Source organism: Strix uralensis, chromosome 4 (genome assembly GCF_047716275.1).
Source record: "Strix uralensis isolate ZFMK-TIS-50842 chromosome 4, bStrUra1, whole genome shotgun sequence".
In the NCBI taxonomy this organism is placed as follows: Eukaryota; Metazoa; Chordata; class Aves; order Strigiformes; family Strigidae; genus Strix; species Strix uralensis.
The window spans coordinates 71,334,008-71,348,226 of record NC_133975.1 but is presented as its reverse complement, the minus strand read 5'-3'; the positions used below and the strand labels follow the sequence as shown (position 1 = coordinate 71,348,226).

The window sequence follows — 14,219 nt, the reverse complement described above, 5'->3', positions numbered from 1 at the left end:
GCGGGCAGGGCGGCACCCGAAACCGCCAGAGGCGTCACGGGCCTGGAGCAGCCGAGGAGGCCCGGGCGGGCGGAGCCGCGCCCTGACCCACTTGCGGCGGGAGCGGGCGGCGGGGAAGCACCGCCCGTGGGGCCGCCGCCGCCCCCTCCCTGTGGCTGGTGGCGGCCGCTCTCGGAGTTTCCTACCTGGGGGCACCGGGAGCTCGCCTCGCCTTTTTCCAGGCCCCCAGGGGGAGGGCGGCCTCCCGCCACGGCGGGGGGAGGAGGCCCGGCAGAGCCTCTCCGAGTCACCTCACGTAAATGAGACTCGGTGCAAAGTTCCACTTAAAACACTTTTTTTTTAATCAAGGAAGTCGAACAAAAAAAAAAGCTGCCCTGTACAGTAGTTAAATTTTATTACAAGTGTAATAAACTTAATGATTTTTAGCACTAAGGCAATCACAGTTTCATAAGTTATATATATATAATTTACACAAGTCTACATCAACAAATCAATTACCAGTCACATCAACGAGGGGTTCATGTTATGGCAAATAACGTTTATGAAAATTCACAGTTAATCCGCAAGTATTTTAAAGATGCAGGAATCATATTGCACATAATAAAACAGTGGACGCCGAGGAGCAGATTTACAGTGTTCCAGCTATTCCTTCACAGAATATACATTGGTCATCATCATGCAATAACTTCAGATACAGAATGGTATCATGTACCACAGTAAACAGTTACTCACAATGTAAGTTTTAAATAGAGTAGCAAAAAGCTGTTAGGTTTCTCTTTAAACCATATTTAAATTCTTAAAATATAATAAAACACTTTGATAAAATCAAACGGAATTATGGTTGTCACATTATACTTCTAGTATTCTTCTTTGTCTTTTCCTTTCTTTTCCTTTTCATCCTGTAGTGCAGTACCAAGTTTCTTTATCAGGACCGACAAAACTTTGTCCAAAGGATCCATGACACCGCGCTGCAGCCACTTTGGAATAGTAGTCCTTGCATGGTGAAAGCCCAGCTTTTGGAGGATGTAGTCAACGCCAACGGGATCAATTTTTCTCCCAGTCCAGGATATTAATCTAAAAAAACAATAATGAGGGATCTCCATCTCAAATATATAAATATAGCAACTGGCGTTTGTAGAAACCAAGCATCCATTTTTACCATTGTTACTTCTGACCAACTTAAGTCTAACAGCCATTGTTTCAAACTTAATTTATACAGATAAGCTGAAGATGACCAATGGAACATCCTTTCCTCAAGGAAGCAAAAAACCACACTGGGCTGCCTCCAGACCATGTTTAAATTGGTTTATTATTACTGCTAACACAAAATGCCAACTGGCAAGAGTTGTTTGGCCTGAGTTGATGTGTTGTTTTGATATGTGAATGAACATTTTGATAGGTGAATGAAGTGCTCCAGCAGTGGCAGCAGAGGTTAAAAACCAAACAAACACTGACGCAGAGAAGAGTCATTTTCAGTGATTAGAAGTGCATATTGAGAGCAGCGAGTTGCTGCTATACACACTCTTCTTTTGTGCCAAATTTCAACTGCCATATAGCAACTAATATATAGTGCTTTTTTATTTTAAGGTGACTGCTTAAAGAACTAAAACTGGAATGCTAAAAATGGAAAACTGCAAGATGAAAAACTATATGGCAGAAAGAGAATGGACTGTTGTAGGACAGAGTCAAACACAATAATCTGTTGTCCTTAATGAGTTTAAATTTTACTGTATCCTAAATTTGAAGAGCCTCCAACCGTACCTTTAATCTGAATAAATTCTAATCTAGAAATTAACTGATGCAATAGATAATTGCCTTATCCATCTTCTGTCATGTCCTGTAGCAGGTATCTTTCCTAGCAGCCCTAATAGCCGAAGACAGATGTGTAACAGCATCCATATGATTGATCCTCTTAGGGGCTGAACAGCATCAACTTGGAAACACTTGTCGTTTGCAGGACAGTACCCACAGATAAAATGCATTAACAGACTGCAGATCAGCCTGCTCGTTACCTGAGCGTGGGTTCCAAATGCCAAGTATTGCACATAAATTCTCTCCAGTCAACTGTAGTGTACGTAATGCTTTCCTCTGCCTCTTTGTCAGTGGAGCTGTCCTCAAGAACACCAACTGAGTTCTTCTGCCCTGGACGAGCAGCCAAAATGCGAGGAGGAAAAATTGCTACAAAACGGAAAGAGGAAAAGCCCACACCAGTCAGTCATGAGCATCTCACTTGTATTCTCTTTGTACAGCATTTAAATAAAACAAAAGCACAAATCTCAGGGAAAGAGAACACCACCTTGTGTTTCAGCTTTACAGAATTTCTGGCAAACAGTTTTGGTTTGAACAAAGTGCTAGTAAAAACTATGCTGTGAAAACTGTAATAGGCACTGGATAACAATGGAATGTGGGATTCTTCCCTCTCTCTGTCAGCCCAACACATCCATATAGAGGGGCTTGCTTTCAAATCTGTCATGGCATTCAACAAAGCATATTACGTTCCCTAAGCAAAATTCAGACGTGCTCCTAGTTTAGAATATTTCTTTAGATTGAGAGAGTAGTCTCTGAGGAAGAGGAGGATGGTGGGGGAATAATTAAGTTAAAGCTCTGTCCAAAGGCATCAAGAGGATCTGAACGCAGATCTTACTTCAGTTTAAGTCCTGGGATACAGAAAAGGAACAGCAGCTCCTGCTCTTCCAAACAACATATTTCATAAAAAAAAAAAGAAAAAATCTGTGAATTTGTATTGAATTTTGATTTAAGACAGCTTGACAAAGTTCCACCAAAAATAGTTATCCTCCCCTTTTATTAGTTTCTTCACCTGTTGGACATTTTACTATAAAGTGCTTTTAGGAAGCACTGCTAGCTGAGCTGTATACAATTACATGTAAACAGATTTTGATATGATTAGTTATAAAAATAAAATTTCAAAATACTTAATTTAAGGTGTTCTACATCATATAAGTTACGTTTATACATCACAACATGTTGCATCACATGAATAAGTATTACATTTTCTATACAGTTCAGTAATGAGTGCAAACTACTATGCACAACATTGAATTTGACACACATCAGAAAAACAAAGTATGTGACTTTCACATACATGACTGTGTCACATATTTCTTTAAAGGCTGCCACAAGAGTAAAGTACAGAAATTAAAGTCTAGAGCAGGATTGCTGTGGCAAAATTCAGAAAACCTTATTTTAAGATCAGAAGTTGTAAAAATTCAAATAAGCAGCTTTTAATTTCAGTGATGACACCTCATCTGACATAATAGATAATTATATAGTATTTGCTCTCCACAGCTTCCATGAGGAGGGAAAGTGGAGAGGGAGGTACTGATCTCCTCCTGGTATCCAGTGATAGGACGCACGGGAACGGTTCAAAGCTGTGCCAGGGGAGGTTTAGGCTTGACATTAGGAAGCATTTATTTACCAAGAAGGTGGTCAAACCCTGGAAGAGGCTTCCTATAGAGGTGGTCGATGCCCCACACCTGTCAGTGTTTAAAAGGCATTTGGACAATGCCCTTAACAACAGGCTTTAACTTCTGGTCAGCCCTGAAGTGGTCAGGCAGCTGGACTACATGATAGTTGTAGGTTTCTTCCAACTGAAATACTCTTTTATTCTATTCTACTTATAGTAAATGTAACATCTGAAATAATTTTATCTGTGATCAACACTCACAGTGCTGTTATAATTTCCAATTCCTAATTAATTTAGTAGGTTTTAGATAATCATGGGAATAAGTACTTGTAAAGCATTAAAGCCATTAGACGATGACCTTCCCTTCCACATGCAGGTAATCATAGAGCACAGTCAGTCATTCATGACCGCACTGTTTATTCACCTTGTCTGCAACAACAAAAATCAATCTGTGTTCGCTGCACTTTACATCAAACTCATTTGTCTTCAATTTGCTGCTCTTAGCAAAGACCACATATTGCTTAACAATGAATGTGTCGAATTTGAATGCTGCAACTGAACATATTCATGTGGAAAAGTATTCTGAAGTCAGAAAAATACAGTTGAAAGAAACTGCATTGATGAAGGGACTGCAATAAAAGTAACTTACTAAAACAGTTTTCATCTGCATATACTGTCTTACAAAAAGGAAAACTATATATCAGGTGTCAAAACAGGAGCAAGATTATGACTTAGAGTAACTAGCACAAGCTCATCAGCAGTGGGTAAGGAACAGAAATTGAGGATATGTCTGTTCTCTGCAGCATACTGCAGGTAGGTGCTGCACTGGAGGCGACAAAATTGTTTTTGAACAACCTGCTGTACCTACACAGTGTAGCAAAGTGCCACACAGAGATACTAGTACAGCTCCCTGCACAGTGGTGGCACGTCAGCATGACACTATGAGGTTTTTAAGTTGTACACAACTATTCTGTTTCCAGCCCTACAGGAGCTGACTTAAAATCAGCTCAACTATTTCCTGAATGATGTTGCACTTTCTGAGAAGTGCCAAAATAACTCTTGGCTTTTCCATCTAAAATAACCAAGAAAAAACATTTTGTTGTTGTACAGTTAAATTTCACTTATCAGTGATTGAAAGAGGTAACTATCATTTCATACCATTAAGTCCAGATTTCAAGAACGTTTAATACTACTTCTGTTGATCACAGAGGAAGCAAAGTTAGGCTTAGCTTTTTTTAACAAGGCAGCTCTAATAAAAAGTGTGAAATATTTACAATCAAATAGTCTGACAACCGCAGATTGTCAGACGAGCGTCACCTTGTAAATAACAACTTACCTTTTTCTTTTTCTTTTAGATAAGCAGATACCAAGTCATGCAGAAACATAATCAACTCAGCATCCATAGTTACACAAATGTGGTCTGTAAATTCAGTTACTACACTGCATTCCACCTTTGGTTTAACACTTGTATCTACAGTCAGATAAAAAATAGTATTAACACACTTAGAAGTACACACATTATACATAAAAGTACAGAGAATATAAATACACATAATCTGAAAATGACACTGCTGTTACTGAATCAGGGACTCAAAAGAGGGGAAGAACCACAATTAACACCTGTGTTTAGCAGCCTCAGCATTTTTTAAAGTTTTCCCATCAGAGTAACTTCTGGTATTTTATAAAAGATGTTGAAAATAAAGAAATACTACCATGTAGCAACCTTGATCATCCCCAATGTGGAAAGTCGACCTAGAGCTTGTGCTATGCTATCAATGCAAGATTTTAGACAAGAAAAGCTAATGGCAGATTTTGCTAGTTTGGCTATTGAAAAAACAACCAAAAACCAACATGTTGACTTATCTAGCAGTATTATCCGGGTATGGAGTAAAACCACAGCTCAGCCAAGATTAACATCTATGTTAATGTCTTATACCATCAAAAGTCTTATTTCCCACCATTTCCTATTGCAGTCTGAATACAATGTTTTGAAAACAAAAGCATAAAATTCAGGTTCCTGTCTTATACTCCCTTTTTCAGAATGGCCCTCCTCTTTAATATTTTAATTAAAACAAGAAAACCAACCACCTAAAACCAGCCAGCCTAGCTGAAATATTCCTATTAATTTCTCTTAGTGAGTTTTTTCTATAATAACCAGTCTCTGGACTAGAGCTTCACACTCTCAACAGAATTCCCTCTACATTTTATTATGAAATGGTATCCTTTCTTACAGATCAGCAGTAATTCTCAGATTAAATGCTCTGCTCTTATCGGCATGGTAGCTTTGTGTTTAACTCCTGATTTGAGAAATAGCTTTGGATCAAGATAAAACAAATTATGTTTACTGCACCTTGTAATGAAGGCTCTTGCGGCTCTTGAACATGAATAGATTTAAAATCCAGCTGCATCCTTGGCAATGCAAAGATGGTTTCAGTTTCATGGTTGTAACTGGATCCACCTCTGAAGCCACTTAGCAAGCTTGAACTTTTCACTGTTGTGCTGCTCTCTGGGTTGTTAGCATCAACATTTCGAAGCAGGTTTAACTCTACATGGACAATAGGAAATTCCTGAATCCAACTTTGTCACAAGACTTTTATCACAGTACACATGCAACGTCATTTGCATTAGTTTTCAGTTCTTAAAATTGTGACAAGACAAAAAAGTTAAGAATGGCTACTATTTCCTTGTAAAACTGCTGGTGCATGATTATTAAGATGATTATATCCTTTTATCCTCCCAAAAGCATGGCTACAAAAGGTCAAACAATCAAATGTTGTTGTAGTTTATAAACTTAAACGCTCCGGATGTAGCAAAACAGGGCTACATAAAAATATCTAACAGACAGCACCTCTATTTGTGAGCTTCAGCCACTACCTCCTGTTGTGTCTTTCAAAAGGAATAAATATTAGTATATTGATAATTTAAAAATATTTTTTCAAGAAACTATCATTGCGCATTTCTCACTATATGCCATACTCTGCTATTCACCCTTTCACAGAAATTCTATTGATATAATCTACTGATTCTACAGTTTGTGAATGAAATAGTGACAGCTGTATTTTAAGATTTCTTTTAACATTATCTTGAAAGTTTTATTTTCCAATTAACAGTGATTTAAAGATATGACTCAAAATGTTTTAAGGCCTAGAAGCAGCTGAAGGTTGAAAAACTTTAGGCAGACAAGTAATTTTCAAGTGTTAGTCGTAATGGTAACAGAAGCCTAAAATACATTCCTACTTCAACTTAATCCATAAATCCTTCATATACAATGAAATATATCCTCATGTTACAAGATCACAACTGGACGTGAAACAAGAAAATTTTTTGCATATAGTGAAAGAGGGAAAGACTACAACAACTGCAATGCCAGATACATAAACATCCTGTACACTAATGGAGCTTTACTGCACAGTTTGAAAAAGGACATAGCTCAGGAACACTTCCAGCTGTTCAGCATATTGCTGTGCTTCACTCCACAGTTCACCATAAGGTTCTCAAGAAGAAACAACTTCCATTATTTCAAATTCCCTTCTCCGCGTAGCCCACTTGAAATTTAGCAGTTTTTAAACAGCACCATCTGCACTGCCTGGCAAGCAGACCAATCCCAAAACTTAATGAACATGAATCTAACCTTCATTCCTTGTGGCTGTAACATAATTGAACCACTCTTTCACACTGGCGACTCCATGTGGGGGGTTTTCGTGGCGGCGCCTTGTTATCTTTGTGATTGTTGCCATAGGGCTTTCGAGGGCTCCGCATGGTTTGGTGACCATGGTGTTATGGCCCAAATGGAAGTCCAGGGTTTGCACAATGTATGTGGAGTGTTCACTAGTACCTGCAGTGAAGGTGTGGGTGGCATGGGGTGAAAGAAAAAAAATGGAAAAAGAAGCTTGTTAAGGGTAGTAGGATTTCTCCTCTTACTCTCCTCACACTGGTATTTAACATGCATAATTAGTATGCCCGTGGTGTTAAAAACTGGTATAAAACTTGCAAACAACAGAAAAATTAAATCCTCAGTAGCTACAGACAGTAAAATCTTCTCAATATGAAGACAAATATAAGCAGTAAGACCATCAAAATTCATCATTCAGAAACAAAGGACTACATAAGCACAGACATGCAATTAACAAGGCAGACAATCCATGTTGTGGGCATATTATCAGGGACATATCTAGTATATTTGAAAGTGTACTCTGCATTATTCCACAGATAAAGCAAATTGTGGTAAAGATGGAGAGGCAACAGATTATTATTTTAAGTGGTATATTTTGGGAAATAATCTTGATTCAGACATAAAATAAATTTTTCTTTGATTTCTTCTTATGTTATCAACACATTCTTAAAACTCATTTAAAAGGAATTTAGAGAAGTGAGGAAATGGTTTAAATTACCATCTTCCCAAACTTTCTGGGCTTCTGTCCAAAACGCAATATTGGGTTCTTCAAGGTGAAACAAGGCCCATGATTTTGAGCGGAAATTAGGTCCATGAAAACAAGCCAGCGTCATATGGTTTCCATGCAGGCTCATGGATCCTCCAAATTGCATTCCATCTTCTGGCAGTGGCATCTGAAATAAGGATATATGGCACCCAGACACCACTTTCAAAACTCCTGGCCAATGGCGATGATGGGCTGCATCCAGCACTAGAAAGTAAACATGCAATAGCAAGAACAAACTTTAGGAAGGAGAAAGATAAAGAAAAGATAGCTGCTGTATTTATATTTTTAATAAAGTATAGAATTACGGGCGATATTTTCTAATCTTTTTCATTGACACCGTTTCATCTTTGTGATGTAAGGTGGTTGTAGCTTAAGAGTACCTGAACAAGCATACTTGAAAATCAATGACTCATTGTGTTCAGACAAATTATGGTTTCAGCTCATGATTAATAGAAAGTAAGAGTAACATTACACTTTCACTGCTACTCCAAGTAGAAATGTTTTTTTATGAAATAGACTTCAAAATAGACTTTGAAAATTATTTCAACTCTATTGAAATAGTTTGAAAATGGCAAAAAAGATTTTTTATTTTTTAAACAAAACTACAACTAAAACCTAAAAATAACATAATTTAGTTCACTATTGTGCCCCAGGTTGAGCAGGGTACTCGAGATATTTGCATTCTTTGCTGAAAGGTTATTGCCAGCCCAAATTTACAGGAAAAAAGTACTGAAGAAACTATTTCAAGTCAAATAGATATAGTTGCATGTATAAAGTTGCTCAGATGAATTTTTGCAATTAAAACGTCCTACTCGGGAAGTATAATATTTTTTGTACCACTTACGTTGCTCATGTGAGCTTCTCTCTAAGTTGTTGGCCATTGTCTTGGGAGGGAGATAAGGAACAGGTCCCCAGGTTGACAAAGCTCGCTTGCTTGTATCAAACTGCTGAGTAAAGAACTCCTGGAGTTTCATTCCTATTTTTATTAGGTCTGGTGTAGTTGATCTTGAAATCATCACTTGGAAGATATCCCATTTTAAGTCTCCATGGACAAATATCTCACTAGATATTAAAAACAGCAAGAAGATTAGCAGTTAATCCATTTCCTACTGACAATCAAAAAAACCTCACAATGAACCCTTTGCTTTCTAGCAGACACATTTCTTTGGGTAGCATTACTGGACACAAGACATACAGGCAGAATCTGACCTTATCAAACATTATACATTTCCAACAGTATTACCTTTTATCAGAGATGCTTGAGTCCAAAGTGTTATACAGATTAATTTTCCATTCATCCTGTAGTTTAAGATCAGCATTACTGAAGATTCCCATTAGGATACTGGACCCCATATAGTCAACACGTGCTTCAGTAGAACCCATGGTAATTTGAATTTTGTGACTGGGCTGTTGGTTTGGGTGTTCAGAAATATGAGCTGAAATAAAACCAAAGCAACGCAGAAATACATCATTAAAGATAAGAAAATCAGCTTTTTCAGTCATATCACCCTTATGTCATCCACGTGATACAGAGGGACTGAGAAAGCACTGGCTTTACCAGATGCCTGGGGAGGTCGTAACTGGTGTAGGACCAGAACACCTCGCCTCTTTCCAAAGGCAGTTTTGCATTTCCCAGACTGTAAGCACTTCTGAAATTCTAGGAGGAGCTGAAATGCTATCAGAGTTTTCAGTTGCCATCTGTCCAGACAGCTGAAGAGGGCTGGGGGGCTGCACAACTAAATAGTGTAATTTTAGAGCAATCCTGAGACTGAATCAGCCCTTGATCAGAAGGCTATCCCTTCAATTCGAAGCGTGTTTCATAGTCAGAATACACAAGTAAGAATCTAAAGTTTTTATATCCTAGCAGGTTTACAAAGCAAGGTACTGTGTATAATCTTTAGTTTTTCACATTTATTGTCTGGAGCATATACTAATACCAGGCAGCTTTCCAACTTACCCACCATCTCCAGGGTATTAACATCTATGGTACCTCCAACAACTCCCCCTCTGGAGTCCAACTGTGATCGTCCCAAGCCAACAGACATGCTAATTTCCCGATCTCTGCTACTACCCACAGACAGACGACCCTGGCTTTTCAAACCACTGGTGGTCCACCTAGAACAGAGGTGAAAATAGACAAGAGTTTTCCAGGCTGTCAAAAGAGAAACTGAAAATTATTTACTGGAAAGCAGTAAATAATGTGGTTAGGCATATGTGACTTCAGGATTAAGCATCTACCAGTACTCATGAAGGGCTTTACTGTTCAAAATTGAAAAAGTTAGGCTTGTAAAGCTAGAAGACAAACAGACTGAAAACAGTCCGTGGGTTTTTTTTTCCCCCGAAACAACACTGTCTGTTAAAACATACTTGACCTTGTTTTATACTTACGTGGTGTTGCCCATTACATTGCTCATATTCATTTGAACATTTAATTGTTTTAGGTTCATAGCAAATACAACCAGTGTTTCCCATGGTGTTCCTTGCTGGCTTCCAGCTTTATTTGACTTATTAAATGGAGTTGATGTTTTTGAGAGAGTATCTAAACCAAAAAGTAGACAGAAATTTAAATTATTCCACATGCTAGGAAAAACTGCCAGAATATATCCATTGTACATATTACAAAAGGAAAAACCAACACCCTATTTAAGGAGCGTCCGAAAACTACGAGTGAGGGTGAGAACTACAGGATTTGCAATATGCATTGCTTTGTCATAGGAATTGATTCATTTTACAAATTTATTTTTACCAATATCTTTAAGAGAAATTATTTTTAATTTGCGGTCAGTCATGCAAGAGCATATTTTACATTATTTAGCTGTTTAAAAATACCAGTGTATTCAGAAAATGAATTATTAGTATTTAATATTCAGCAGTTATTTGCACAAGTGCCAAGTCAGAATTTCAAGTATTAGGGTTTTCCTTGCTCTTCTCACAAAAATTGCAATACTCTTATAAGCCTGTGCAAAATTGCATCTCCTATCAACAAGCCACTCTACCAGCCATAAATCTTTCTCCAACTGTGTCTTCTAAAAACTGTTCATATATAACATCTTGCTTGTGTTCTAAACTGACAAAATACCTCCCCTTTCTTTTCTCAGATATTTTTCCTAGCCTAAAATACGCACCGTACTTCTAAATCTCCTATATATAGCTAATGCCATAAATATTCCACACAGCCAGTACTACACTCCTATAAGATACAATACAAAAACATTTGTAGTAAAAGAGATTAAAAGTTACTTTATTTCTTATATATGAAACTACCCTTATTTAGACCTCTTAGTATGAGCCCAAAGTCTCAGATGAAGTGAAGTAACTGACCTCACCTGTGAGCTGTGATGTTGACCCTCTGCTAGTAGAGCAGTAATTGCTTGGATGAGAATAGAGAGCCAAGATGACAATGCAATCAAATTAAGCTGGAGAACGCATCTAATCCCAGATAAACAACTCCTGCTCTAGTAAAAAACTGCAATTTTATAGAAAGTATGCTAACAAACTACACTTTGATTCATCCACATTTTTCTCTCTCTAAGCCATTGACTCTCCACTCCCAGGCATAGTGGAAAAGAATATTTACAGTTACTTTCTACAAAGCAGTAATGACATGCTTTTTTCTTAAAACTGATGGAAATACTTAAAAAACCTAAAGAAATCATTGTCTACTAACCTCTCTGAGGCACTGAAGAGTCAGACACACTCCTGGATCTTGTAACAGCTGGAGATTTTAAGCTATGAGATGCTGTCCCAGGTGACATACTGCTGCTTGCATTATGTTCACTAAAAACATTAGGTGATTGTGCCATGTGTGTAAATGAAGCAGACTGGCAGGGCTGCTCCCATGTCCTACAGTATGCTTTCCGTGATGATTCAGGAGAAAGATGCTGGCTTACCCCTTCAATTGAATCTGGTGTTCCAGGACCCGATGCTACTAGAAAAAAAGCAGCACATGAAAGGCAGGAAGACTAATTAATTTTTGTTTAAAAATATCCTCCCAAGAAGTATTTGGACTGTGTCAAAATATATTTCATTTGTCATAACTAATGGTTTTCTACTGTCTTCATTAATATAAGATCTTTAAACAATTCAATGACCTACTTCAGAAATTTTCCATTTCTTCTTTCTAGGGTTTTCTATTAAACTTACTGGAGTGACTGCATATGGAGTAAATTATAATACTTTTATATCTAGTCACATATGTAATAATACACAGGTAATAAGTGTTTATAAAATTCCTACTATAACCCCTTGTACAAAAAGATTTTTCATGATAAGAAGCAGTAGCTTACCTGGCAGATTTATTGTTTGATCACCTAGGAAAAGCCGTCTAGCAATGCTTCTCCTGTACCAAGCCCTTGGAAAGGCTAGAATCTCACTGAGTCGGCGCATATCATATTTAAAAGAAGCAGATCCTATATCACAGACAGCTGAAAAAGAACAAGCATATACACGCAACTGTAGACACTCAGTAGTAACAGGTTTTGGTAAGTAAATCTAATTAATAAGTGTTCAGTATAGTAAAATACTTCTTTACCTAACAGTATAGTCTCTGCTGTAAGGAAAAACAGTTTTCCTGAGGTGTTGCCAGTTTTCCAAATCCAATATTAGTTACAAACACATTTCATAAAGGCAAGATAGAACCTAAGAATGTAACTGATGTTGGGTCCTGCTTGTGTTGTACGTGCCTCAGACTCCTCATCTGAGGGCTGTAATGACAGATTAATCACAACCATTCTGCTGTTTGCCCAGTAAGTCAGGTTCCCATGTGCAGTGGGGGGAAATAAATAAATAAATATCAAATCTTTAAACCCCACTTTTAGATCAAGGTTGAGTATTCAGGAGTCCAGCTCTTACTGTAGCTTCATAGGCACCAGGTGGCAAGGTGGTGAAATTTGGCAGCTAGTAACTGAACACAGACTGCAGAACTGCATCACCAAGTTAGACGTGCAGCACTGCAGCCAGAATTAAGATAATAACACACAGCAAATGTCAGACTAAAAAAAAAAACCCCAAAACAAGAAAAACACTAAGAAGACATCTTGTGATCTAGGAGATTCAGCTGTCATTTTTAATGAGCACCGTATATCATCTCTGTAATACCATATTTAATTGTGCTACATAATCCACGGATTTTTTTTTTTCCTTCTATGGGGACATTGCATGAAAGCTAGATTATTTCTAGTCTTCATATAAAAAAAGAAAAACAGGGCAAGTGTCTGTACAAGATTTTGTCCTATTCAGGTAACAAAAGGGAGCTGTGAAATATCTGTTTCTGATGAGAGGACTATGAAAATGGGTGGTTAGTGTTTACCAAACTAGGTCCAACTGAAAGCTTAACCAACTTTGGGTATAAATTTAACATGAAGTTCTATTATTATACTAGTTCATCTCTGTTATAAAATGTACAAAGAGATGAATCAGCAGTGAGAATCTCAGTTTATTTATCTTTCTGTTCCAATGGAACAGTGATGTAAAAGTGCGTTCACACTCAGGCACTGGGTGGCCTGCTGAAGGTCATTCCCTTGTTGCTCATTTCTGTATGGGGAGACTTATGGAGGCTATACTAAATAAACACTGCAGGCATACTCAATTGCTTTCTAACTGCAGCAAGCAAGTTAGTGCAGTGTAACACATTGAGAAGACAGCAGAATTCCACCAAACAAGCTGAAAAGAAACCCAGCCCCAAAGCCCAACCCTCATCGTACACTTTTCCTTAGTGATTTGTAGTCCCTTCAACTGATGGCGCTAAGAAACGTACATTTTTGGGTTACCATCGCTCTTTGTGATCACCAGCAGTAAAACAGATTCGCAATGGCCACACCAAAGTGAAGTGGCATATCTAGAGCTTGAGGATTTCAAGCCCACTATTTGAACTCTAATGACACATGACAGTGAGGAATAAATGAAGTATTTTAGGAAGAAGGATTGGGGTGTGTGTGTGCGTGCGTGTAACAATAAGAACTACTGGTATAGCTAATATAAAAATATTTAAAAGCTAGCCAAGCTACTGAGTTTGTCATTGAAGCAAATTGTGTGAGGACAGATTAGCATTACATGCTCCATCTCATTGCTGTTCATGCCGCTGCATATTACCACACTGCGGTCATATAGACTTTAGGGCTTCTCAAGAAACAGGGTTAAAAAATGAAGGGCATAGATATTGCTCAACAGACAATACTATTCAAAGACTCTAGAAGCTAATATATGCTATGGGATTTTATAGCTCAGTAAAAATATACGTTGTACCATTAGGTGGAAAATAACCACCCTCTTTTGCATGGTAAGACCATATAATAAAGTTGACATATTAACATTATTACTAAATAATGACTTCAGATCACTTACTTCTGATAATCCCT

The 14,219-nt window shown here is 37.8% G+C and overlaps 1 protein-coding gene across 11 annotated transcripts in view; it reads right to left on the bottom strand.

Moving 5' to 3' along the window:
• Window positions 1-317: 317 nt before the first annotated feature.
• BLTP1 (bridge-like lipid transfer protein family member 1) overlaps window positions 318-14,219 on the bottom strand; it is a 124,104-nt gene continuing 110,202 nt past the window's right edge. For 8 of the 11 annotated variants that reach the window (XM_074867245.1, XM_074867254.1, XM_074867252.1 and 5 more), the window contains 12 exons: window positions 12,150-12,287; window positions 11,531-11,791; window positions 10,252-10,402; window positions 9,821-9,978; window positions 9,107-9,299; window positions 8,708-8,925; window positions 7,816-8,067; window positions 7,056-7,259; window positions 5,775-5,969; window positions 4,761-4,895; window positions 2,013-2,178; window positions 318-1,074 (listed from right to left, as the gene is read on the bottom strand). In XM_074867245.1, the coding sequence (XP_074723346.1) occupies window positions 858-1,074; window positions 2,013-2,178; window positions 4,761-4,895; window positions 5,775-5,969; window positions 7,056-7,259; window positions 7,816-8,067; window positions 8,708-8,925; window positions 9,107-9,299; window positions 9,821-9,978; window positions 10,252-10,402; window positions 11,531-11,791; window positions 12,150-12,287 (2,288 nt within the window). In that variant the 3' untranslated portion in view covers window positions 318-857. The remainder of the gene's footprint in view (window positions 1,075-2,012; window positions 2,179-4,760; window positions 4,896-5,774; window positions 5,970-7,055; window positions 7,260-7,815; window positions 8,068-8,707; window positions 8,926-9,106; window positions 9,300-9,820; window positions 9,979-10,251; window positions 10,403-11,530; window positions 11,792-12,149; window positions 12,288-14,219) is intronic. The other 3 variants (XM_074867247.1, XM_074867256.1, XM_074867253.1) reach the window with 1 other exon arrangement.